This window comes from Colobus angolensis, unplaced genomic scaffold (genome assembly GCF_000951035.1).
Source record: "Colobus angolensis palliatus isolate OR3802 unplaced genomic scaffold, Cang.pa_1.0 Scaffold230, whole genome shotgun sequence".
Lineage (NCBI taxonomy): Eukaryota > Metazoa > Chordata > Mammalia > Primates > Cercopithecidae > Colobus > Colobus angolensis.
In genome coordinates this window covers 3,905,733-3,931,151 of record NW_012115489.1, presented here as the reverse complement: position 1 = coordinate 3,931,151, position 25,419 = coordinate 3,905,733, and the positions used below count along the sequence as shown (strand labels likewise).

The following is a 25,419-nucleotide window of genomic DNA, read 5'->3' as shown; positions in this document are numbered from 1 at the left end:
CCAGGCATGGTGGCTCATGCTTGCAATCCCAGCACTTTGGGAGGCTGAGGTGGGCAGATCTAAGGTCAAGAGATGGAGACCATCCTGGACCCACAGGGTCTTTGCTTCATATCTGCTACTCCTCTATTGTGCCCCCAAATACCTTTGAGCATTTGGGGGCACAACAGAGTACTTGATTTCAACTGGGGGTGATTTTGGTCCCCAAAGAATCTTATGTATTCAGAAAAAAAAGGTTATTTTCACTGAAAAACTCGTTTGCGTTTTTTGTTGTTGTTGTTTTTTGTTTTTTGTTTTTTTCTTGAGACCCTGTGGGATCTGACTGCAGTAGAATGAGCCTGGGATACTGATCCCCAGACTTTCTTAACTTCCGTTGGGTTTACAACCAGGTTCCTGTGGGCCACTGTGTCACTGCACAGACTGCCTTCAGTCTAACCGCACGATTTTCACACATGTGGCTGGGACATGCAGCAGGACACAGCAGGTGTTCCTGGTCAGGAAATGTTCTCGAGGCACTAAGAAAGGCAAAGACATCCCAGTACTTCCGGCTTATATAAGGAAATAGTTCAGGGAACACATGAAGAAACTCCCCATTTGGGAGTATGGGAGCAACACTCACACTGCTCTCAAGAGGAATCCACAGAAAATGGCTGAGGACAGAGTGGTGTAACCACGCATGTAAGTGGGGTCTCTGCAATGGAGAGGAAGACAGGAAGTGCAAGGATCACTGGCTAGAGAGTTCCATAAATCCAATGCTCACGGTGACTGTAAGACCTTCAGAGAGTCACATAACCTGGTGTCTCAGTTCCTTATCTGAAAATTGTGGAAGTCCGGCTAGGTTCTTCAATGACTCTCCAGTTTCAAAATTCTATGATTTCCATTTGGCATTCTACCTTTTTCTTTTCATGTCTGTTCTCCTTAAAGCAATATAAAATTGCCTCCTTATTCCTTCTCCTTCCTCTCCACTGAGTTCCACCACTGTAGCCACAGCAATCCTGCTTAAAATATAAGTCAGACCATGTCATTTTGCTGCTCAAAATTTCAACATCTTGAACTTTAACTTTGAATAAGATTCAAAGTCTTCGTCAGGACCTATAAGGTTTGACATGCTCTGACCCCTGGCAAACTTTCTGACCTCACTTCCTTTCATTCTTCTCACTCACCATGTTCCCACCATGTGGGCCTCTTACTGTGAGCTTCCAGTGTCCTCTGGGCTCTCACCCCAGGACCTCCACATTTGTCACTCCCTCCACGTAGAGGGATTCTGCTCAAATCTCTCTTTGAGAGAAGCCTTCCCTGATAGCCTATCCCAAGCAGCAGCTCCCACTATCCTCTACACCCTCTTAGCCCTTTACTTTTCCTCTTTTCATTTATCATTACCGATGATATTATTTATATAATTTAATGTGATACAGATTTATTTCACAGACTCTCCCACAGATATACCTCATGAGGGCGGAGACACTATTGATCTTGTTTACTGCTAAAACCCCAGCACCCAGAAATTACCTGGGCATAAACAGGCATCAAATATACATTTGGGAAACTGTGTGAATACGTGCTTAAACAAGTGAAATAATCAATGTAGAGTCAGAAATTAGGTTCTTTACTTTCTTGAACATCACCCAAACAGTTTTCAGGAGTGATGTTAGAAAAAAAAAAAAAAAGGCCTGACAAATTTGTTTGTATCACCCACTCTTCTAATTTTCATTGTTCTAATTCTTTCTGAATTTGCCAGCTCTTTATTTCATTTTATTTTGGAAAGAAATGTACTGTACCAGTTTTTTGCATCATTTGGACACAGCATTATAAATAAAATGTTATAAACGCCAAAGGTCGCTGAAGAAATATCTGTTTTTGTTTGAGGACGTTTGGTTGCAACAGAAAAAAAATCTAAAATTAGTTGCCCTCTCCCATGTTGGTTGGGACTTTGAACCATAGAAGGTGCCCTCTATCTGATGCAATCTAATGGCGCTGCTCTCAAGGTCAACCACTTCGGATGACTCCAGACTGAGTCGTAAGAGCTCTTCCGGCTCTGTAAGTCTGGGAACTACTGCCATCTGCTGGATGACTGTTGGTACTTCCTCTTGAGCAGCTGTGCCTGGCAGGCCCCGGCACTCTCTAAGGATCCTGTGATCAACATCAGTGATGGGAGATACGATCCACGGGGCCAAAATGGAGACATAATCACATTTTAAAATATGGTAGGTGCTTGGATTAGAGTTCAAAAGCAGCACTAATCTATGTTCTAAGACAGGCCTCTTGGCTCCTCATACCAGTGGGAATTAGAAGCCAGTATCACCAAAAAATTCCAACTGGGGCTCAGATTTAGAGATAGAGCCTTACAGCAGCTGACTTATTTTTCCTTTTGAAAAAACATTTTTATCTCAAAAGGTTTATATGAATATTATGTGTTAATAAGAGATTAGTGCAACATAGGCTATTGGTTAAATTTGTGAAATAGCAGGTAAGAGACTTGGGTTCAGAATACCATTCACTTGCTGATCAGCTGTGTATGTCAGTCTATCCAACTAGAAACTAAGGGAGAAATAATGGTGCTGGCCCACTCTGTTTCAAAAAGATACCAGAAGGGTAGATGAACTTGGACAACCAAAAGACAAGTAAGGTCACCATCAAGAGGCCCAGCTTTGTTTATACCAGTGAAGCAATCCAAATGTCCATCAATGAGGAATTAGTTCAATAAATGTGGCACACCTTTATAATGGAATATGCTGTTATTAAATTTTATGATGTATGCCTATATTCATTTGTATTTATATATGTATACAGTATTTTGTTGTACAGAAAATGTATATGTACTATGATTTCATCATTGCATTAAAAAATTATGGAAGATAATATCTGCCAAAATTTTAATAGTGGCTATATCTAGATGCTGAGGTTAAAGATAATTTTCATTTTAATATTTTTTATGTTGCCTGAATTTTTTCACTAACAATAAGCATTATAGAGCACAATATCCTTTTCATTTAGTGATAACAAAAATACCATTTCTGTTTTGCAATTATTGCAATGGTTTCCTTACTTTCCCTATTTTTGCCCTTACCCCTCTATATTCTACTAAGAGTAATTTTGTTAAAACCTTAGTAAGGTCTTTTCATTCCCCTGATTAAGCACCCCCAACCCTCCCAGTCTTATCCCTCTCTGAGAAAAAGCCAAATCAAATGGGTTCCAATGGGCTCCAGGTCCCTAACCAGCATCCCCCAACTGTGCCCTCCCTCTCTAACCTCATCTCCTTCGACTTTTCTCCCCCAGAACTCCCTTCTCCAGTTACACTGACCTTCTTGTTCTTCTCTGAACACGCTTGAGGAATCGAATCTTTAGACAAAAGGAATCTCACTAATTTTAGGAATCAAGTGGCAGATTCTGGACCAGAACCCAGTTTGGTGATTACCTTTTCATACTTGATTCCTAAAATTCCTCTGTCCTTCTACATCCTGCCCTGTGCCCTGGGAAGCTGACCTGCTTGGCAGGACTTGTATCCTGCCCATTAGGAAGCACCAGCAAGAAAGAAGACAGAGGAAAAAGAGTCACAGTGTTTCCCTAACTTCTACCCTGTGAGGTTGTCATGGGACACATGTCTGAAGGTCACAGCTCTTGCAGGATGGCCCTCCTTGTCCATCTGGATACTGGTCCCAATTAGCACATGACCAAGCTTTTGCAAACACTCCCCTCATTAAACTTGCTTCAAATCATCCAAGTACTTTCGCCTCTATTTCGTGCCAGGAGCCTGATGAGATCCCTAGAAAAGTCATCTTTTCTCCCACAGTTGCTTCTCATTTATATTTGTCCATATGTGTTTCATATTGGGTTGCGTTATCAGACGAGATCCATGAAACTTAACCAGCATGCACCGCATCCCTCCTGTGTCTGTCACTGTGCTAAGCTGATTTCATAGACCTCCTCTCTTTGTGCTGAACAACAACTGTGGCCCTACTCTTTCATCAAAGAGCTGAAACGATTCCAGAAGTTAGATGCTAAGAAATGATTCCAATGAAGAACTATATAAAAGCAAGAAATGCTCCAAAGGAAAGAAGAGAAAAGATTAGCCATGACACTATGAGTGTGAAGGAAAGAGAACAAAACGGATAATAAAGTAAATGAAAGGAAACAAAGCGAAAATAGGCAGAATATTTGTGCATGGATATGAGTGTGGAGATCACCTCAATATATTAATGTTTAAAAATCAATTGAGTGGAATAAACAGTGCATAGTTGCACATTCTGTGGCCATGAAATATCAGCCGACTGATTGAGCAGATGCTCCAGCTGAAATCAGAGCACCATGAGTTCCTTTCCTTTGAAAACTTACAACTCCTTATCATTCGCTTTACTCTCTCTTCTCTACCTAGCCAGAGGGGGTAAAATATCAGTGTCCTGATTATAAGTAAATGTATTATAATGTAAGATGCACAAAGGCCTCAGAAGAGCAATTAATAGGTATTTAAACAGCAAAGTGAATCATTCCCTGTAGAGCCAATAAAGTTGTGCAAATGAACGTTGCTCAGATTTACATGCATGGAGGTATCAGCAAATCAATAGAGCGATTGCCATGGAGGACACCCTGAATGTAAAATCACATCTGAAGTTATATTCATGCTCAAATGCAAACTGAAAGTGCAGATTTGTCTAGGCTATGAGTGAAATAAATTATTTATCACTCCTCCTGTTCCCTTTTTCATCTCACGTTCTAAAGATTTACAAAGCCATGAAGCTCCCTGAGGTATTGGCCTATCCCCATGCTGCTGTAGAAATGCCTAGCAAAGGTACCTCTCCCTCAGTTTGCTTTTTCTCTTTCTCTAATGTCACCAGCACAAACCTGTTCCAAAGCAGTTGGATTGCAGGCTCTCCAGGTCTCTTCTTTAAGAACATTTACGTGAAAATTAAATCACAGAGAGCCCTATCAAGGGAACAAGTTCATTAGTATGCGCTAATTGATTCCTTAAAAGCTTGACAAAATTGCTATCTAAAAGGGGATTTACCAAATTTCCTGAACAATTTCTTGAAAATTTAGGGAAAAATACCCCAACAGTATAGTACAGAGGTCAGTAAACTATGGCTCCCGGGCCAAATCCAGCCTGCTTTCCGTTTCTGTAACAGCAGTTTTTACATTTTCAGAGGTTGGGGGAAAACTTTAAGAATAATAATTTCTTGTGACACATAAAACTTGAATTCAAATCTCAGTGTGCATAAATAAAGTTGTATTGGAATGCAGCCATGCATAATTATTTATTGTACGACTGCTTTCCTGCTAGGACAGCAAAGTTGGCCTAAAAATCCTAAAATATTTACTATCTTGCCCTTTATAGAAAAATTTGCTGACTGCTGTCTAAGTAAATGGTTATTTTTGGGAAGACTAAAAACAAACAAAGCTAGCAGCACGATACTGTAACTCTAGACTTTTTTTTCTTTTTTTTCCTTTTGCCTGAGTCTAGAATGTGCTTAAGTAGTAAGCGACATGAAATTTTATTGTTACCAGAGCTTGTGACTTGCAGTTTTAATTCTCTGACATCTGATCACTACAGTCTTTTAAAACTAAGCAACCAACTGAAGGAGTTCAGGAAGTGTCCGCCCAACACAAGCCACTTTACTGTGCTGATTGCCTCACACTGAGGGCACCCGGGGAGCAGCAGATTCAGGGAGGGGCTTTCTTTTATCTGCCTGAAGACTGATCCGCCAAAAGGAATGCAATTGCCAAGGGATCCCCTCCCCGGAATATCATTACCAGGGAAGATTAACTCCTATCTCTGGAGGGGAAACTGGGGGTTAACACCACACCCAGACAGATTGTCATGGGCTATCTGTCACCTATTCTTCAGAGGACCCATTCATCATTTACTCTCTCCTGTGTTCTCTACGTCCTTCCTCCCCTGTCTACAAGCTTCTAGATCCCACTGAGTTTGGGGGTATTCACTTTTTTTTCCTTGGATGCCCCTGTGCGTATAAGAAATGTGTGTACCTTTTCTCCTCTTACTCTACCTGCTGTCCGTTTATTTCATATACTCAGTTATTAAACCCTCTGTGGTTAGAGGGAAAGTCTTCCCTCCCCGACACAATCAAGCCCCATCCTAATGATTCTGTTGGACCTAACTCATAGGGCTTCCTCCATTCTGCCACTTCCCAGTGAGGAAAGTTTTTGTTCTTGCACTTCTGTTTCTGAATTCTGGCATTCTGATGTCTTCCCGTTCCAAGAACAGAGCTCAGGGCCTGGAGTCTAAAGAAAAAGCTACAGAACCCCCAGCGGCTACCTCTGTCAGTTACACCATCCTTCAGTAACTATGCCTGGAGGGAACATCTATTAACATCTCCTTCATCCTGAAGAGTGGTCAGATGCCTTAACCTCTGTTCTACTTGTGTTTTCTTAAAATAACCCTGAGAAGTAGAAAATATCACCTATCTCAGGCATTACTGTACCCATTTTAGAGATGAGTAAGCTGAGGCCCAGAGATACTAAGTGGCTTTTCTGAGGAGGTCCCGCAGCAAGGTGGTAAGAGGACAGTTTTCCTGGACCTCAGACTCAGATTTGCCGGCCAGATTCTGCCCCTTGCAAAGGTACAGATGTTTGGGGGCAGTGAAGAGCGTATAGGTTGGCAAGAACTTTTCATAGGTATAGACTGAAAGAGGCTGCAGCTGTATGGAAGCTGCTAGAGAGTGCTGATAAGTCATGGGGACTTTGGAGCACTTCCTGATTGCTTCCTAGCCATCCCCAGAACATGCCACTACCTTCTGTCTCCACTTGCTTCCCCTCTGCTCACTGCTGAAGCCAATTCAGGGGCAATGCCGCCAAAGAGGAGGCCTCGCTTGCGAACAGGGATAAGGCTGTGGGTCTACAACAGCATGTACCCAGGGACCCTAGCATGCTGTAGCTGGTCTCCAGGCAGACAGGCAATGAAAAACAGGGGCCCAAATCTCAGAGCAAAAACTAGGCAAAAGCCAGACTCACACATGGACACTTATGGGACAACGGGTTTACACAACCAACGACAGCTGTACTAAGCAAGCAGGAAGGTGTAGAGAAGAAAAGAGGGGTGAGATGGGAGGGTGCTGGGGAACAGCATGGAATCAGATTTCTACAGTAAATCTGGGTGCGGTGGCTTAGGCCTGTAATCTCAGCACTTTGGGAGGCTGAGGCGGGCAGATCACCTGAGGTCGGGAGTTCGAGACCAGCCTGACCAACATGGAGAAACCCTGTCTTTACTAAAAATACAAAATTGGCCGGGCGTGGTGGCACATGCCTATAATCCCAGCTACTAGGGAGGCTGAGGCAGGAGAATCGCTTGAACCCGGGAGGCGGAGGTTGCGGCGAGCCAAGATCGTGCTCCCACCTGGGCAACAAGAGTGAAACTCTGTCTCAAAAAAAAAAAAAAAAGAAATCTGATGTGAACCAGAGGGAGTCTGTCTTAGCTCAGTGGAAGAGTATGTTACTGAAACTGTAGAAGAAAACAGATTATAGGGAGAACAGTATGGCAAAAACCAAACCAAAACAAAACATCTCTCACACTTCCCTATGTAATCTCTGAGGATCTGAGACCATAATTAGCCTTATTAAGAGAAGGAGGGAAAAATAGTCTAGAAATGTTAATGCATATTATAATGATCAAGTAAGAACACAGGGGTAAAATGAGGGCTTGGTTTGAAAGAGGGTTAGAAAATGTCTCTCCCTTCATCAACCCCCTATCAGCAAACTGTACTCTTTTTAGCACTAGAATCTCACCTTTACAGCCTTGAATTTAAATTCACTGGGCTTGCTCTCTTCCTTCCTTCTTTCCTTCCTCCCTCTTTTACTCTATTTGCTTACCTTTTCCTTATTTATGCCACATTGCAATGCTGGGAGTTCACTTTTGCCTACGAACCTTGCCAGCGGGAAATTCACTTTTGGCCTATGTGGGTTTCCAGAACAACTGTTTCCTTTCATCTTGTCTTCGAATTTCCCATACGGTAGCAGTAGGGAGTTATCCAATCACCAAAGTAATCACAGACTAGTTAAGTCACTCATTTATGTACTCAATAAATACTTACTGAGTGCAGACCTTGTCTAGGGTGTTGAGAACACAACGTTAACGGCTAGGAGTGGTGGTGCCTATAATCCCAGCACTTTGGGAAGCGGAGGCGGGAGGATCACCTGAGGTCAGGAGTTCCAGACCACCCTGGCCAACATGGTGAAACACCGTCTCTACTAAAAATAAAAATAAAAAAATTAGCTGGGCATGGTGGCAGGCACTTGTAATCCCAGTTATTCAGGAGGCTGAGGCAGGAGAAGCGCTTGAACCTGGGGGGTGGAGGTTACAGTGAGCTGAGATCGTACCACTGCAGACTGGGTGACAGAGCGAGACTCTGTCTCAAAAAAAAAAAAAAAAAAAGAGAGAACACAACGTTGAACAAGTTATTCCAGCTCCAATATAGACCTTATCCTAGAGAGGAGATACAGACAATACGATGCAAAAATTAGATTCAGGCAGTGAAAGTGCTATGGAGAAAATAAACCAGGGTATTAGGCTGAGACCACAGAAGCCTGGGGTTGGGCACAGTGGCTCAGGACTGTAATCCCAGCACTTTGGGAGCCAAGGCAGGTGGATCGCTTGAGCCCAGGAGTTTGAGACCAGCCTGGGTAACATGGTGAAACCTTGTCTCTACAAAAAATACAAAAATTAGCCAAGCATGGTGGTGTGTGCCTACAGTCCCAGCTACTCAGGAGGCTGAAGTGGGAGGGTCACTTGAGCCTGGGAGGTGGAAGTTGCAGTGAACTAACATTACAGCACTGCACTCCAAGACCCTGTCTCAAAAAAACCAGAAGCTTATCTGAGAAAGTGACATTTGAGCTAGGATCTGAAAGGAGAAAGGGAGGAGGCTGGCGGCATGATCATAGAAAGATCTGAGGGAAGAGAGTTCCAAGCCCAGGAAACAGCAGGTGCCAAAGTCCCGAAGCAGAAAAGTGCAAAACAGCCTTTGCTGGGAACAGAAACAATATTATCTACTAGGAACTGATCTAAGGACACCAACTCACTTCAGTGAAGAATGTATTTGCTCTTTCTCTGTCTATACCATGAGGATAGTACCCTAGAAATTAAGTGGTTTTGGTGGTTAAGACCAAGTTCTATTCCTAGGAGAAGTTATATAATCCTAGAGTTGATTATACAGGTAATTTATTTTTAATTAAATTCCCATTTTTGGAAAAAAGAAAGGCACGTGACTTTTTTACTTCTGCCATTTCTATTATTTACCATTCATGTCCTTTTTACTGGCTTTCATTCTACTTGATGGAAGAATGTAATCAACAAGCTTCAAGCTTGGTAATTGGTGGCCAGTGGATGCAGTGAATACATTTTTTACAAAGCCCCCAGTTCTGCACACCAACTGCCTGATTTACCAGATCAAAAGGAAACTATAATGATGCTGGTGTGTCTTTCTTGCAGGGAAAAAAAAATACAGCAGGATGGGGGTAAGGAATGAGAGATCATGATTTGGGTCTTCTTTGTATTTCCTCTTGGAAACAAAACAGGTGCTGATTTGTGTGGAACGCCTCCCGGGAGAAGATGGATGTACATGTAGATGCATCATTATTATTCAAGGTCACCAAAATGATCCTAGCTCTCATTAGAGGACCTAGACATCAAAGTTTTTTTTTTCTTCCTGTTCTACTTATAATGTTGTGAAGCTGGAATTAGATGTTATCACTGCACAAACTTCTCAACATTGCAGTGGAACCAACACCATCCTCCTTTCTCACTTCAGCTAAGTGCCAGTTAATGATAATACTGGGCCCTGGCTTTCATTAACAACCAGCACAAGAGCAACCAAGATCTTCCAATTGCCCCATTAAGCAATTAAGTTGCTAATAGTGTCTGGCATTAATAGGCCCAGAGGGAAGTAAAAGCTTCCCCAGTTAGTAGGGCTGAAGGGTTATCTTTTCTTATAAAAGAGTTTAGCCCTAAGATAAACAGGCCACAGAGGACCCCAGGGAGTGGCCTGTGTCCTGGGTGGGATCTCAAGGTTCCCACTGGGCACTTAGCCTCAAGGGTCTCCTTGAACATTGTGTTGTGAAGGTGGCTGTTCAAGGAGCAAAGTGGGCAACAAATCAAGTCAATATTCATGAAGACAGAGAGTAGTGAGAGGAACGAGAATGGGGTAAGCCCAACATGTAGAAATACTGATCTCACAAATGGAGAGTGGTGTTCAAAACATTTCTCTGTCTTGGTTTGGGACTAACTAATCTAAGGGGCTGCCAGCTGTAAAATACTAGGGCTATACTAATACATACGGGTTGACTTTCAATCAACATATATGTTTTACTCATATTTCTGTATGTGCAATTTACCTTATGAGTTTTTAAACCAAAAGCAAATGCAACAAGAACAAAAATAGACAAATGAGACTTAAACTAAAAAGTTTCTGCACAGCCAAAAAAAAAAAAATCAACAGAGTAAACAGACAACCTACCAAATGGGAGAAATCTTTTCAAATCATGCCTCTGAAAAAGAACTAATATCCAGAATCTATGAGGAAGTCAGCTCAAACAAGAAACAACCCCATTAAAAAGTCAGCAAAGGACACTGAAACCCCCTTTGCAAAAATTATAACAGAGGAAATTATGACAGTGAAATAGATCAGACTTAACTGACTCCATCTTGCTTTTAACCTTTAAGCTGTCTTTATTCATTCCTGGGCGTAGGCTGAACTAACCTTGGGAAGGAATTCAGTTTATGGTTTGACTCTGAAACAAAATTGATAACAGCCCTTTCCCAAAAAGATCCCCTTCTTGACTGGGGATCGGTCAGCCTTTGTAGAACTAACAAACTAGCTACAAGATTAGAAATTACAGTTTAGGAATCATGCAGCCTCTGGCTTTAAGAGTTTGAGCCTCCCCAAATTGCTCCTGGGGATAACATCACTATTGTAAAACCTAAAATCAGTGCTTGAGATATTTTGCAGACCTTGTACTGGATGGATCAGCTGACACCACCCTGTCTGGTAATCTGGCTCAACCAGTTCTGTGATCCCACTCAGGAAGAGAAGACAACATGACAACCTCACTTCAGTCCCCTAGGATTCCATCTCCAACCTGAGCAATCAGCACTCCACAATTCCCGAGCCCCTACCCACCAAATTATCTTTAAAAATTCCGATCCCCGAATGCTCAAGGAGACTGATTGAGTAGTAATAAAACTCTGGTCTCCAGTGCAGCTGGCTTTGTGTGAAAGACTCTTTCTCCATTGCAATTCCCCTGTCTTGAAAAATAGGCTCTGTTTAGGCAGCCGGAAAGGTGAACCATTGGGTGGTTACAACATGAACAGATATTTCTCAAAAAATGATATACAAGTGGCCAAAAACTCATGAAAAAATGGTCAGTATCACTAATCATCAGAGAAATGCAAATTAAAACCAGAGTGAGATATCTTACACCAGTCAGAATGACTAGTCAAAAAAACCCTACTCTGAATAAATTTGTGAGGCCAGGATGGTATTTCTACACTTTGGGCTTATCCCATCCTCACTCCTCCCCTTCCCCACCATCTACATGAATGTTTACTTGACTTAATGGCAACTTTGCTACCAGATGTTGGTATGAATGTGGAGAAAAGCGTAGGCTTATACACTGTTTGTGGGAATGCAAATGAGTACAATCTCTATGGAAAACAGTATGGAGATTTCTCAAAGAACTAAAAATATAACTATCATTGAGCCAGCAATCCCACTACTGGGCATCCACCCAAAAGAAAATAAATCATTGTATGAAAAAGACTCCTGCACTTGCATATTTATGAAGAACTATTCACAATAGCAAAGTCATGGAATCAACCTAAGTATATATCAAAATTTGATTGGATAAAGAAAATGTGGTATACATACACCATGGAATATTATGCAGCCATAACAAAGAACAAATTCACGTCCTTTAAGCACCATGAACGAAACTGGAGGTCATTATCCCAAGTGAAATAACTCACAAACAGAAAATCAAACACTGCATGCTCTCACTTACAAGTGGGAACTAAACAATTGGTACACGGGGACATAAAGATGGAAATGACAGACACTGGGGACTCCAAAAGGCAGCGGGGAGGTTGGGAGGAGGTGGGGGTTGAAAAATTACTTCTTAGGCACAATGGTCACTATTTGCGTGATGGGTACACTTGAAGCTCAAACCTCACCATTGTGCAATATATCCATGTAACGAACCTGCACATGTACCCTGTGAATCTAAAAATTAAAAGCAAAACCAAAATCAACTTTTAGAGGTTTTATTCTGTGTTGTCAGAGTCTCCTTAGTCCATATATTCCACATGGACTATTCTCTTTTTTTTATTAATTGTTGACGTTAACCATTCTCACATTACTTTGCATTAGAAGAATAATCTTCTCTATATGCATCTCACTCGGGGAAGCAGCTTCACAGTCAGCCAAACCCAAGTTCAAATCCTGCCTTTACAATGACCAATCTTGCCAAAATACATTACCTTTCAAAAACTCAATTTTTTTAATCCGTAAAATGGGGACACTATTCCCCCAGCACAGTGTTTCTGTGAGGATTAAATGGGTTTTGTAGGTAAACGGCGCAGCACAATGCCTGGCTCATAGTACACCTTCCCAGTGGTAGCTCTGATATTATTATTTTGTATTATTTGAAATTTATTAATTTGAAGTAATTTGTTAATTTGTTAAATTGTTATTAATTAAAATTTAACAATTTTAATTTAATTCAGATAGTGCTATTTGATAATTAGGTAATTTTATGTATTGAAAGCAAAATAATAGTCTAAACCAATACCAAAATAAAAAATATAAATGTATCCCAGAATAAAGTGTTTTCCAAACCTTTATGTCAGAAATGACCAGAGAGAAAAACCACAATTGAAATACTAATTATAGCACATGCTTTTGTATTCATGAAACAAGGCATCTAATAAATTTTGTTATTCTGATCTGAGTAACTGTGTATACCTAGAAGCAGTAAAATTATGTCTATTTAAGAAAGTTTCATAACTGAGAATTTTCACTGACTTAGCATGGTTTTGTCCACCTTCCCCACCCACAATTACTTTGAAATTTTAAAATTTTACTTCACATAACAGGCCAATTATAATAAAATCTTACAGATCTGTAAAACACTTTCACATAACTTATCCACTTAATCCAGAAAAGCAGAATCCAGCAATGGGGAAATTAAAATCAGAAACTCTAAGACCAGATCAGTGTTTCCATTAAAAAATAAGCAGTATGAGGCCGGGTACCATGGCTCACGCCGGTAATCCCAGCACTTTGGGAGGCCAAGGAGGGTGGATCACAAGGTCAGGAGTTCGAGACCATCCTGGCCAAAGAGACCAGCCTGGCCAACATGGCGAAATTCCGTCTCTACTAAAAATACAAAAATTAGCCAGGCATGGTGGTGAGCACCTGTAATACCAGCTACTTGGGAGGTTGAGGCAAGAGAATTGCTTGAACCCGGGAGGCGGAGGTTGCAGTGAGCTGAGATCACACCATTGCACTCCAGCCTGGGCCACAGAGCGAGATTCCGACTCAAGAAAAAAAAAAAAGAAGAAGAAGCAGGAGCAGTATGAGAGGTGCCCCAACCCACCTATTCTTCCCTGACTCCAGTCTCTATGCGCACATCTAAATCGGCATGTGCTTGTTGTATCTCATCTTTATTCTACGTTCTTGACTCTATGGAGAAGGGGAATCTAAGGGATAAACTGAAGGAGGTAAGCCTGAAGCAGCTCATAAAATGGGAGCAGGCGTTCCATGGAGGGGGCAGGTGGAGACACAGCACCAAATGGCTGCTCACTTTGTAGTGCAAAAAGAGGAACTCAGTGTTTCAAAGTACTGTCAGCCCCTAGCTCCTGTTATTCCACAAAGTTCAGCCAAAGAGTAATCAAACAAGGCCTTCCTTTAAATCAAATCGTTAACATTTCTTCCAGAAAGAAGGCTGTCAGCCCTTGGCATGTGCCTTGAAAGTTTAAGCTTCTAAATACTAAAGAAGAAGAGTGAAAACATTTTTTTGTCTGGGTGGTCAATAGTACTTATCGGGTGCACGAGCATGCGCATATGTGTGTGCATGTGCGTGTGTGTGTGTATGTGTATGTGCGCATGTGTATGTTTTGGAGTATAGCCTCCCTATATAACCCAACAATTTAATTTGACAAAAGGCGACCCGACATTCAAGGTTAGGGTAGGAGCTGTTTTCAAAGGAGCCAAAATTCCTCAGATTTGGGGAACCTCCTGAATCTCTACCCCTGAACACAGCAGTGACCCTGGATGTCAGCTGTGTGGGTGCTTTGTGAGGAGAGGAGTTTATTCAGTTCTGCTAACCAATAAAAACAGGGCTTCATGTTGGTGGGTTAAGCCAGCTATCAGTGCTGGCTCCTTTCTGACAGCACCTTTTCAGGGTAAAGAGGAGCCAGAGGAGCACCGGGCCCTACCAAAGGAATGTATTGGCAACAATGAAAAGATCAGAGTCTTCAAACAAAAAAGTGCCAACATTTCGGTTCTCAGCTCTCCCTGCTACACATGGACATGGTTCTAGGTTTATGGAAATATACCCTCCATTCCCCAAATACAAAAAACGTCTAAACTGGGCTGGGCTTGCCAAAGTGGTCTAAGCCCTTGCCAATCCAAGAATGGTTCTTGGCATCGTGTGGGAGTTTGTTAAAACCCAGACCAAAACCAGAATCTGACTTTAATAAAACGCCCAGGTGATTTGATGAACACCGGCCCAAGCATCCCCTAGGCACTATGAGAACTTACACCATTGGCTACAGCCCCAGCTCCATGTCAGCGCTCAACTTCTTTGATACTCCTCGACCATCATTCAGAGGAGTTAATGTTGTTTGAACATCCTTTATTTTCAGGCAAACACAAACCCTGAAGCCTCCAGGGGCCTTAGTTTTTTCTCCTATGGTTCTAAGATTAACTCATTTTCTCAAAATATGAAAAGGAGGGCGAAGGCCGCACATCATTTTGCTATGTGGTCTGTTGTGTGACTGTGAAAGAAAACTGACCTCAAACTTCCCAAGGATGCAACAAAAATAAATCCTCTGCTGACCTCCAGGACATAGAAACAGCCTGTGTCCCTCTTGACAGCCTCTAACTTCCAAAGGGCTGGGAAAACCACAGGAGGAAAGCCTGGGGTTAGTCCTTTTCCAGGCTGTCCTTCTGTACAGCATCCACGTCAAGCCAGTCTTCATGAGGCACGCCCAGATAGGCAGCTCCCTTGGTCCCTCAGAAGGGCCCTGGTACTCACAGAGGGTCCGGATGATGTCGCTGGGCCAGCTGCGGGGGCTGGGGCCATGGGAATTCATTGCCCTCACAGCAAACTGGTAGTTGGTATCTGGATCGAGGCCCTTGATTACCATGGAGTCCATCTGGATCCGCTCATGGATTAAGGTCCACTTCTTGTCGAAATCTGGCCTTTATTGATTAGAGAAAAAGAAGAAGCAGTAGTTCAGAAATACCAGAGGGAAGGGAAGCTAGCTGGCTGTGTAAACTAACAGCATTTGAACTCTGGAAGCAATACTCGTAAAAGTAAGTTAACATTTCCTATCTGAAATTAATCCTGATTTGAAATTACAAGTCATCATTTGCAAGTCCCTGCTGATAAAAACAAGGAGATTATTTTTAGGGTCAGTTGTAAACACTGCTTAAAGACCATCCGCTTTTCCTTGTAAGGCCCTTGCTGTGATGAAAAGATCTTCACATAGGAATTCACTTTCAAGGACTCTGCTTTCCAGATGTTCACAAACAATCCTCCCTTTGGCAGTCCCCATCCCCAGAGGTCAGAAGAACACAGATTCCGTCTATTCACAATCTGTTCACAAAATAAATATAAGTTTTATAGGGTGACTAATTGCATGAATTGTCATGGGAAAACCCAAGAAGAATCTGTTCATGGACATTCTTAGTCTTAACGAATTATACAGCTAGGCCAATGTGCTGAATTTTTACATGTCCTTTGGAGGACCCTTCAGAGAAGGCAGACCTTTGCTTAGAGCTCCCGTCTGGGAAGTAATAAACAGAAGGCGGGAGGATGAGCTCTGGAGTTCAAATCCTGACTCCCCTACTTACTAGCTGCTACTTAATTCCTTTAAGACTCAGTTTTCCCATCTGTAAAATGAGAATAATAAAAGGACCTACCTAAGAGGACAGTCATAAAAATTAAATAAGACATATATCTCCAGCCTAGTACCTGGCATCAAATTGTAAACACTCAGCAGGTACCAGCCATTGTACAAGGGCTTATTCACAAAATGAGTAACTTATAGCTGCCTGCTTACTCTATACCTGCATGATCCAATATGGTACCACTACCCCATGTGGTAGTCAGTCAGCACTTGAAATGTGTCTGAATTGAGATGTGCTATAGTGTAAAATGTACACTGGATTTTAAAGAAAAATAAAAAAGAATGTGAAATATCTCAGTAATTTTTATATGGGTTATATGTTCAAATGAGTATATTTTGGATACAGTGGATTAAAACATATTACTGAAATTAATTTCATTTCTTTCTTATTGCCCTTTAAGTGCCACTCTTAGAAAATGTAAACTTTCACATAGGCTTACATTGTATTTCTACTGGATAGCACTGCTGTATGTGGACATCCTAGCTGAAGGGGAGAAAAAAAAGAATATTCCAAGTAATAAGAACTACAAGGTAAAAGTTGGAAATAATAGTGCATGGTCTGAGGACAGTGTGAATGGTCTAAGGGGAGTACAGGCTTTGTGCTAATAACATCAAGGGCTTTCCATCTACCAAGCACCCTTCTAACTCATTTACCGCTCACAAATGCCCTATGCAGTAGGTACTAATATTAAACACTCCCACCTTTTTTTTTTTTTTTTTTTTTTCTGACAGATAAGGGAACTAAGGCACTGAATGGGTAAGTAACTTGCCCAAGGTCACATAGCTGATAAATGGTGAGGCCAACTTGGATTGGTAAGATGAGGTTAGATTTAGAAGACCCTTAATACTGGATGAAAAACTGGAGTGATGGCAGGTAAGAGGCAATTCCCCATCCCTTTGCTTGCTCCCTGGCCGCCTCTCAGGTGTTCTGTTGTTAAACACCTCTGCCCACAGCTATTTAGAGGAAGGCAGGAAACAAAAAAGTTCTGTTTGTCTTTGATGAGCAACTTACCAGGCAAGGAAATAGAGACTCATTTTGCTAAAAGAAGATGCTGGGGTGAACAGCTAATTTCCTTAATATGAACTCTCCCAGTTTTTCATTAGCAGGAACGATTGAAAGCCCGATGGAGTCCTTACGCCCAGTAAATGATGCTTCCTCAAGCTTACTGAGCTGGGAGTAGTGTGTTAATGTGTTTGGAAAAGCCGAGTTCACAGGGTATGCCCATGGAGGAAGCAGGGCTGGTTTCTCTTTCCTGATACTCTTTCCCCAAAGATGGAATTCTCATGTAAACTAACTTTATCATCAAAGAGAAAACCTCAGTGAGTAGAAGGAAACACATTTACAAACTCAAATTAGAACAAAATCACTTCGCAGAGGAAAACCACAGGGGATATCTAAAAGTAAAGTCAGAAAAGATGTGATCTTTAGATAAAACTCTCCTGTTATCCTTTGCTCAGCTTCCCTTGTGATATTTATAGAGGAAATAACCCATATCTATTCTCACAATCTGCTGTTATTTACCCAGGACTACCTGCAAATACCTGCAACAATCTTTATGTAAAAACTACAGCAAAACAAAAAGGAGATGATTTTGTACATGTCCATTTAATGCAGAAAAGAAAAACTCTAATTTCCAGCAAATAAGAGATTGAAATCGTTAGCATTTATTTTTATTCTATAGAGTGCAAGAGATGAGCTCATGCAGATTGAATGCCAGTTTCCAAACCTTTAACATTTTGCCTCTGATTTTGTCATGAGTTTCTTATTTGAATGTTTTTAGAGTCTCTTGAGGTACAAAAGTACAAAGGTGAGGCTGAGAAAGAGACGACCAGGCAAAAGTATTGTCTTAAATCATCTCCCAAAACAGCTTTATCTTTTTTTTTGACTGAAAAAAATCACTTTATCCTAACTACAAAGTTGTTGGTCAGATCACTATAGCAACACTATCTTGGCAACGTATTCAACAATGAAAAGGCCAGAGGGTGAGAAGTTGACTGAGAATGGGCTGCCACCCCCGAGGAACAGGTGGACACCTGGCCAACTGGTGGGGTGGCTTAAGCCTGTAATCCCAGCACTTTGGAAGGCTGAAGTGGGAGGATAGCTTGAGCCCAGGGGTTCAAGACCAGCCTGGGCTATGTCTTAATTATGTTTGACTATGACTATGTTTAATTTAAAAAAAAAATTAGCCAGGCATGGTGGTACACGCCTATAATCTCAGCTGCTAAGGAGGCTGAGGTGGGTGGATTGCTTGAGCCCAGTAGTTCAAGACCAGCCTGGGCAACATAGTAAGACCTTGTCTCTGCAAAAAACTTAAAAAAAAAAAAAAAAAGTTGGGGGTGGGAGGATTGCTTGAGCTTGGGAGGTTGAAGCTGCAGTGAGCTGTGATCGCACCAATGTACTCCAGCCTGGTGACAAAATGAGACCCTGTCTCAAAAAGAAAAACAACCTCAACAACAAAAAACATGGGCAGTCACCAGCAGGGCCTACACTTCAAGCATTTTGCCAAGTAGTGAGATAGGGTTGGGCCAGGCACCCTATACCTCAGGAGATCAGTGGCTCACCTTTGGAAGGTTACTGGACAGGGGAGTTCAGGTGGGGAATGGAGAATGCAACCAGCAGTGGGTACTCAAAACCCAATTCATCAATTCACTTAATCAGGGCTCACTCACTGGTTCATTTTGCCACTTACCAATGGCATTGTTAGAATCCAACCTGGCTATCAGAGCTGGGTGAAATCTTAGAGATAATTTGATCCAAGTGTCTGAGGGCTCTCAGAAATTGTATGCAAGATTTTACGCATGAACACATTTCATTTTTCTAAGTAAAGGGTCCTTCACTTTTATCAGATTCTCAAAGATAAAATTATGATCCCAAAAGCTTTGAGAGTCACTGATCTGACCCAGTCTCTCATTCTACCCACATGTCACTGAAGAAAAATAATTTACCCAAAGTCACAGAACTACTGGGTGGTATATCTTTCTGTTTTAGTTCCTTTCTTGAAGTGTTCTGACTACCTTGGCCATTGCCAATCTCAACCTTAGTGAGCAATCATTTTTCTTGATACTATCAAACCCCATAGGTGGCTGCCATGGGCTAGTTGATTGGTAAATGATGAATGATTATCAACCAGGCACCCAACACAAAAGTTATATTCCAGGAGGCTCCAGGGAAGTATAAGCACAGTTCCATTTTCAGGGAGTTTATAACCTAATAAACTGGGGATATAATACATCTGAGCATCAGTGCGGAAACAGTACCTCTAAGGATCAGTAGGAAGCCAGCGCAAAATAGCACATTTCAAGAACTGTATTTGAATAGGTCACTGTGAACTAGAATCCTGAGGGAAGTCTAAGTCCCAGAATCCACATCCTAGGGAGACATGGTTCTCTACGTTGATCACTGGGCAGAAGTTGCTCTAGACCCATCTCCACTTGATACAGAATCCAAAGAGTGGGTACTGCTGGCTTAGGTGGAGGAAACTTAGTAAGGATAGGATGGTGTCTTTACATAAGAGACAGACAAATCAAGATGGTGTGGAAAGCTTCTGTGTTTTCCACGTTGGACTAAGAGGCCCAGTGGTTTCTTACAGAGAAGCCAATGGCAGGAAAACCTTTTGATGTCCATTAGGAATGACTGACAAGGAAGCTGATTGCCTTGGAAGGGATGAGCTGTGCCTCGATGACTATCTTAAAGCAAAACTGGGTGGTCCTCAATCAGGGATGATAATGTAACAAATGACTTCCTGATCAGGGTGGGAGCTACTTAATTCAGCATCTCTGACCTTGACTCACAGTAATACATTTTTCCATAGTAAATATACCTATGCACATGAATATGTATATTATATATGAGTACAAAGCTGAAAAAAGTTTCAATAAAAAATATTTAGCTTTACTACCTTATTCATGTTTCTCCTTTCTTTCTCTCCTTTTCCATTCTTTTCTACTTCTTTAAAAAAACAAAATGCTAGTAAAGGATCACTAAATTGATCTTGCCCCTCACTGAAGCGCCGTGGCCTATAATTTGAAACACACTGCACTAAACTTTTCCTCCTAGAATACCTTAGATGGCATTTCGAACTCTACAATTCCAAAAATAAAGAAAGCTGGTGTCATTAGCCCCTGAGAGGAAATCTGTTCCTTGAACTTGAATTCAGTACCAACACATGGCAAATGAAGCCTGTTCAACCTCAAAGCCTGTCCAGCCTCTGGATTCATCACATATCAGAGCTGTTTTTGAATGATTCACATTAAGATATACACTGGACATTGTGACCCAGTAAACACCACACACACACATACACCTGAAACAAGTTTCACAAAATGATTCTCTTTTTTACTGTGCGTGAGAGCCTGTGGTATTCTCTTTTCTATCCTATTTCACTCCTCGGTTTGAGAACTCCTGTTCCAGAAAGATGGAGCTGAGATGAAGAGTGAAGCTCAAGCATGTCATAGATGTTAACTAGGAAATTGCTAAAACTGGTTAAATCCTGCTAGGAAAATACTTTTGAGAGTGGAATTTGTTGGAGCAGGAAACTGTCCTCTAGGTGATACAGCAGAACGTCCAGAATAGCCTTGACAGTAGAGGCCACTCTACTGGCCTTAGAGGGAGGGGACCAGAAGCCTAATTGTAGCACAACAGACACCTGTGGCTTCCTTCTTTCCACATCGAACCTACCAACCCACAATGGGATGCTTTCTGGAGGACGAGGGGTTACCTGATGGCTCCCTCCCTAAGTATCGTCTCTCACATTATTCCTTCTAAGCATCATCTCAGAAACAGAATTAAAAAGACTTTCCTCCAGACAATCCCATGCCTTGAATCTGATTCTACTACGACACTGATTAGATCACCTTCCAGTATAATTTTATACTTATGTCTTTTCTCCCGGGCTGTGAGCTCATTAAACATGGTGACTTTGTCTTCTTCATCTCCGTGTTCCTTGAGATGTCTGCATGATCTTTCAAAGATGGGAACACTACCAGTCCCTTTCTTGCTTAACAACTTTCCATAGTTCCCTATTCCCTTCAGGATACATATGGGCTCCTCCATAAGGCCTTTGTTTGGTGTGATCCTTGCCTACCCATCTCTCACCCCACAGAGCTCCAGGCTTTCTAAGCAATTCCAGGAACATTTTTTCTTGCCTCCAAGCCATTGCTTAAGTGGCTTCCTCAGCCTAAGCCTTTCACGTTGCTTCCTCCCTCCCCTTTTGCCTGGTAATCTCTGATGTGTCCTTCTTTGCTCCCATAAGAAGCCTTCCTTCCTTCAAAACTAGGTCAGATCAAGCTTATGTTTCTCTAGGTTCCTGGTGGCCATGCCTGCCTACAACACTCACTACTCCTCTGAACTCTGTCCATCTGCATTCCCCAGTAGACTGTCCAAGGATAGAGTCTACAGCTTATTTATTCATCCCTAAATCTCTTGTATGTTTTTCACATGAGATGCTCAATACATACATGTTTGTATGAACATATGCTCATAGGAGGTATCCAACAAAGGGTGATAGAGCTGAATTAAAATATCTTCAGAATTCAACTTAGAAATAGCATGATGCCCTAAATCAGGGCTGGCAAATTCCAGCCAGCTGCCAGTGTTAGTAAATAAAGTTTTACTGGAACACAACCACACCCATTTAGGTACTGTTTATGGCTGCTTTCTTACTACAGTGGCAGAGTTGAGCAGTTGAGACAGAGTTCATACAGCTGGCAAAGCGCAGAATATTTCCTATCTGATCCTGTGAGAAAAGGTTTACCAACCCCTGATCTAAGACAACAGCATGCTTTAACCTGGCTTGTGCCACTTTGACAATCCAATGAAGCCTATGAACCTGTTCTCAGAGTGATGTTTTTAAATGCATCAAATATATAGGTTCACAAAGGAAATCAACTATATTGAAAAGAATGATCAAAATAATAAAAATCATGAAATAAAATACTTCTTTAATAATACATTAAATTTAAAAATGTAGCAATGGATTTAATAACTATACTAATTTCAAAATAGTGATAAACATAACTGCTCTTTCAAGATATGTGCAACCATTGTAACCGGATAAGAAAATACCTGTGATTCTAATGTTGATAGGGTCACAAGAATTGTTAATACGATTGTGATTTATTGTCTACATTCATTTTTGAAGAAAATGCTAAATTTCCATTGGTAAAACTAAGGATATATATATTTTTTCCAATCCAAGTCCAGGGACCCCTTGAATTCTATCCAGGAAACCCTTGGGGATCTATGGACTGCCGGTTAAACACCCTGCTCTAAGAGAAGAGATGTGATCCCATAGATTACCCAGGGCAAACACAACAGGGGTGAGAGAAAACCTCCTGCTCAGAAAAGCCTCTGACTCTGTCAATTTTACAGACTGGTTTTATGCAGGATTTGCTCTACACTAAATGAATTGCAGAGAAAAGTCCAAAACTACTCAGTAGTCAAAGATGAGGGGAAAAAAAAAAAGATGTATTATTTGACCTTTAGCTTTCAGCCTTCTTTCTTTAGGTACAAATTGGTTTAACCTAACCAAATGACAAACAGATGGATACAATGGGGTTATGATAAACTCAGCTGGCAATTTGTCCCAGGTGGGGCAATAGGCGAGCACACTTCATTTACAGTTTACAAATGGCTCCCAAAGCTGTTTCATAATTCAATTTATGTCAATTGCCATCAATCTAACCAGGGATTATATCAGGAATGCTTAGGGTAGGAGGAATTGAAGCTTTACGGGATCAATTTGCCAAACTATAGGCTGGACTTCTTTAAATCCTTTAAAGTAGCCCTTCCATTAGGGCCTGAGCAAAGGGACTTGACAGCTTCCGGAATTTCTAAGACCAGGTGCCAGTCTAGAAGGTGGTTCTAAGATTTTCAGTTTCAAAACTAAAAGTATGGAAAAGAATTCTTTGTGAAGCAGCACTTGTTGCCTGTCATATGAAATCCCAGCTGACATCCAAGCAAGCTCATTCTTGCTTATATCTAATTCTATTGCTGATGGTAATGAAAGCTCATACTTAAATAGCAAAACTTCTAACACTTTTTTTTTTGAAAAGAAAGGGGGTTTGGGAGGTTGTTTTTTCCCATTTCCCCCCAAAATTAACTGTATAAGAATAATTCTTTAAATATTTTCAATTCTAACTTTTGGGGGCTAGCAACCCAACATCAGATTACATCACTCTTAAATATTGCAGTCATATGCCCAAGTTTTACTATATATTCCAGTAAAATGCTATGAAGAACGGTGGCAGTTTACTTAGTTACTATGACGAGCTCTAAGACACGAATTTGCATTCCACATGAAATAAAATCACAGTAGGAACTTTCAAGTTAGTCATACACATTTAGGTATTATCTGAAGCTTTACCACATCTTGAGATTACTTTTATGATGAAAAACCGATAGCAATAAATAAACTTTCAGCTGGGATTGAAGTGGGGCATTGGTGAGGGGTCGGGGGATGCATATGATCTTTGTTGGCTTTTACATGGTTTTTATTTCTGTAGTAGGTGAGGTCAGATGTTGGTTACCATTGTGGCCTCTGATATTGGTGGTAAAGGATTCATTGAATTACTTGGGGGTAATGCTTTTTACATTATTTACTCAAAAATAAGTAACTGTTAGTGTGAAGATACATTTGCATGTGGCTCAGGTTAAAAAAAAAATCTAAAACCCTCCATGAGCCATTCTTCTAAGTGCTGTATAGAACTTTTCATTTCTGCAACCCTTCTGAGGTAGCTACTATTACCATCCATATTTTACAGCAGAGGAAAGTAAGGCTTAGCAGGACTAAGCGGCTTGCTCAGGGATCTAGCTAGTTGCTGGCATCCTCTAGATCAAGCTTGTCCAACTCACTGTTTGAGGGCCACATGTGGCCCAGGACATCTTAGAATGTGGCCCAAAATAAATTTGTAAACTTTCTTAACACATTATGAGATTTTTTTTTTTTTTTAGTTCATCAGCTATCGTTAGTGTGTTTTACGTGTGGCCCAAGACATTTCTTCCTCTTCCAGTGTGGCCCAGGGAAGCCAAAAGATTGGACACCCCTGCTCTAGATCAATCCCATGACTACCTGTGTCCAAATGCTTACCAGCACCTATTTGACACGTGGTGTGTTTACAGTGCTATGTGCTATATTCCACGCAAAGGAGCAAGGTAGACATTGCCTTCATGTTCCAAGAAGAAGACAGACCTTGAAAAAGTAATTAACTACGAGTGTGCTGCATATTGAAAGTAAATGTTGGAGGTATAGCTAACCTAATCTGGGAGTAGATGAACATAGTCAGGCAGGGCTTCCTGGAGGAAGTGATGCTTAAAGAGGAGTCCTGAAGGATGAACAAGAGTTGGTTAAGTAAGGAGGTAGAAGAGCTATCCTGACAGGATAGCAATCATAAAGACTTGTAGCCAGGGAGGGTACAGTGGCTCATGTCTACAATCCCAGCACTTTGCAAGGCCAAGGTGGGTGGATCACTTGAGGTCAGGAGTTCGAGACCAGCCTGGCTAACATGGCGAAACCCCAAGTCTACTAAAAATACAAAAAAAAAATCAGCTGGGCATGGTGGCACATGCCTGTAATCCTAGCTACTCGGGAGGCTGAGGTAGGAGGATTGCTTGAACCTGGGAAGTGGAGGTTGCAGTGAGCTGAGATCACACCACTGCACTCCAGCCTGGGTGACAGAGCGAGACTAGATTCTACCTGAAAAATAAATTAATTAATTAAATAAAATAATTTGAAAACACACTTGTAGCCAGGAACAAGCAGGCTATGTAGGAAAGCAGACAAGACCCATTGAGAAAGCCATATAGGAATAGTTGGCATTGATTGAGCACTTACTAAGGGCTCGGTGCTGTTCTAGGCATTTCGTGTGTGTCAACTCATGTAATTTCATAATAACCCCATGAGGCAAGTAAATTATTATCCCCATTCTGTTGTCTGAGGCCCCGAGAAGTTAAATAACCCACCAAAGATCACACAGCTTAGAAGTGGTAGAGAGAAGGTTTGCACTAGGGAGTCCAGCCCAGAGCCTGTGTGTTACTCAATCCGTCCATACTGCCTCCCCTACATCTTGATACTAGATGAGCAGAGTCACAGGATTTGAGATGTCACATATCCAGCATGCCTTAATTTGCAGAGAAAGAAACTGAGGACTGGAATCAAGCAACTTCGCCAGGCTTAGAGGCTGGTTCAGAACTGTCTCTTCTGATTCCACATTTGGACACACTTAAACCTCAAGAGATGATACCATGAATCAGGCTATAAGCCTCAATTCTGAATGAGAAACTCCTTTAACCT

General features: G+C 41.5%; 1 protein-coding gene across 2 annotated transcripts in view; it reads right to left on the bottom strand.

The window, feature by feature from the left end:
• Window positions 1–25,419, bottom strand: part of EGFLAM (EGF-like, fibronectin type III and laminin G domains) — a 199,156-nt gene that overhangs the window by 73,560 nt on the left and 100,177 nt on the right. For both annotated transcript variants that reach the window (XM_011944386.1, XM_011944387.1), the window contains exon 6: window positions 15,253–15,419. In XM_011944386.1, coding sequence (XP_011799776.1) covers window positions 15,253–15,419 — 167 coding nt within the window. The remainder of the gene's footprint in view (window positions 1–15,252; window positions 15,420–25,419) is intronic.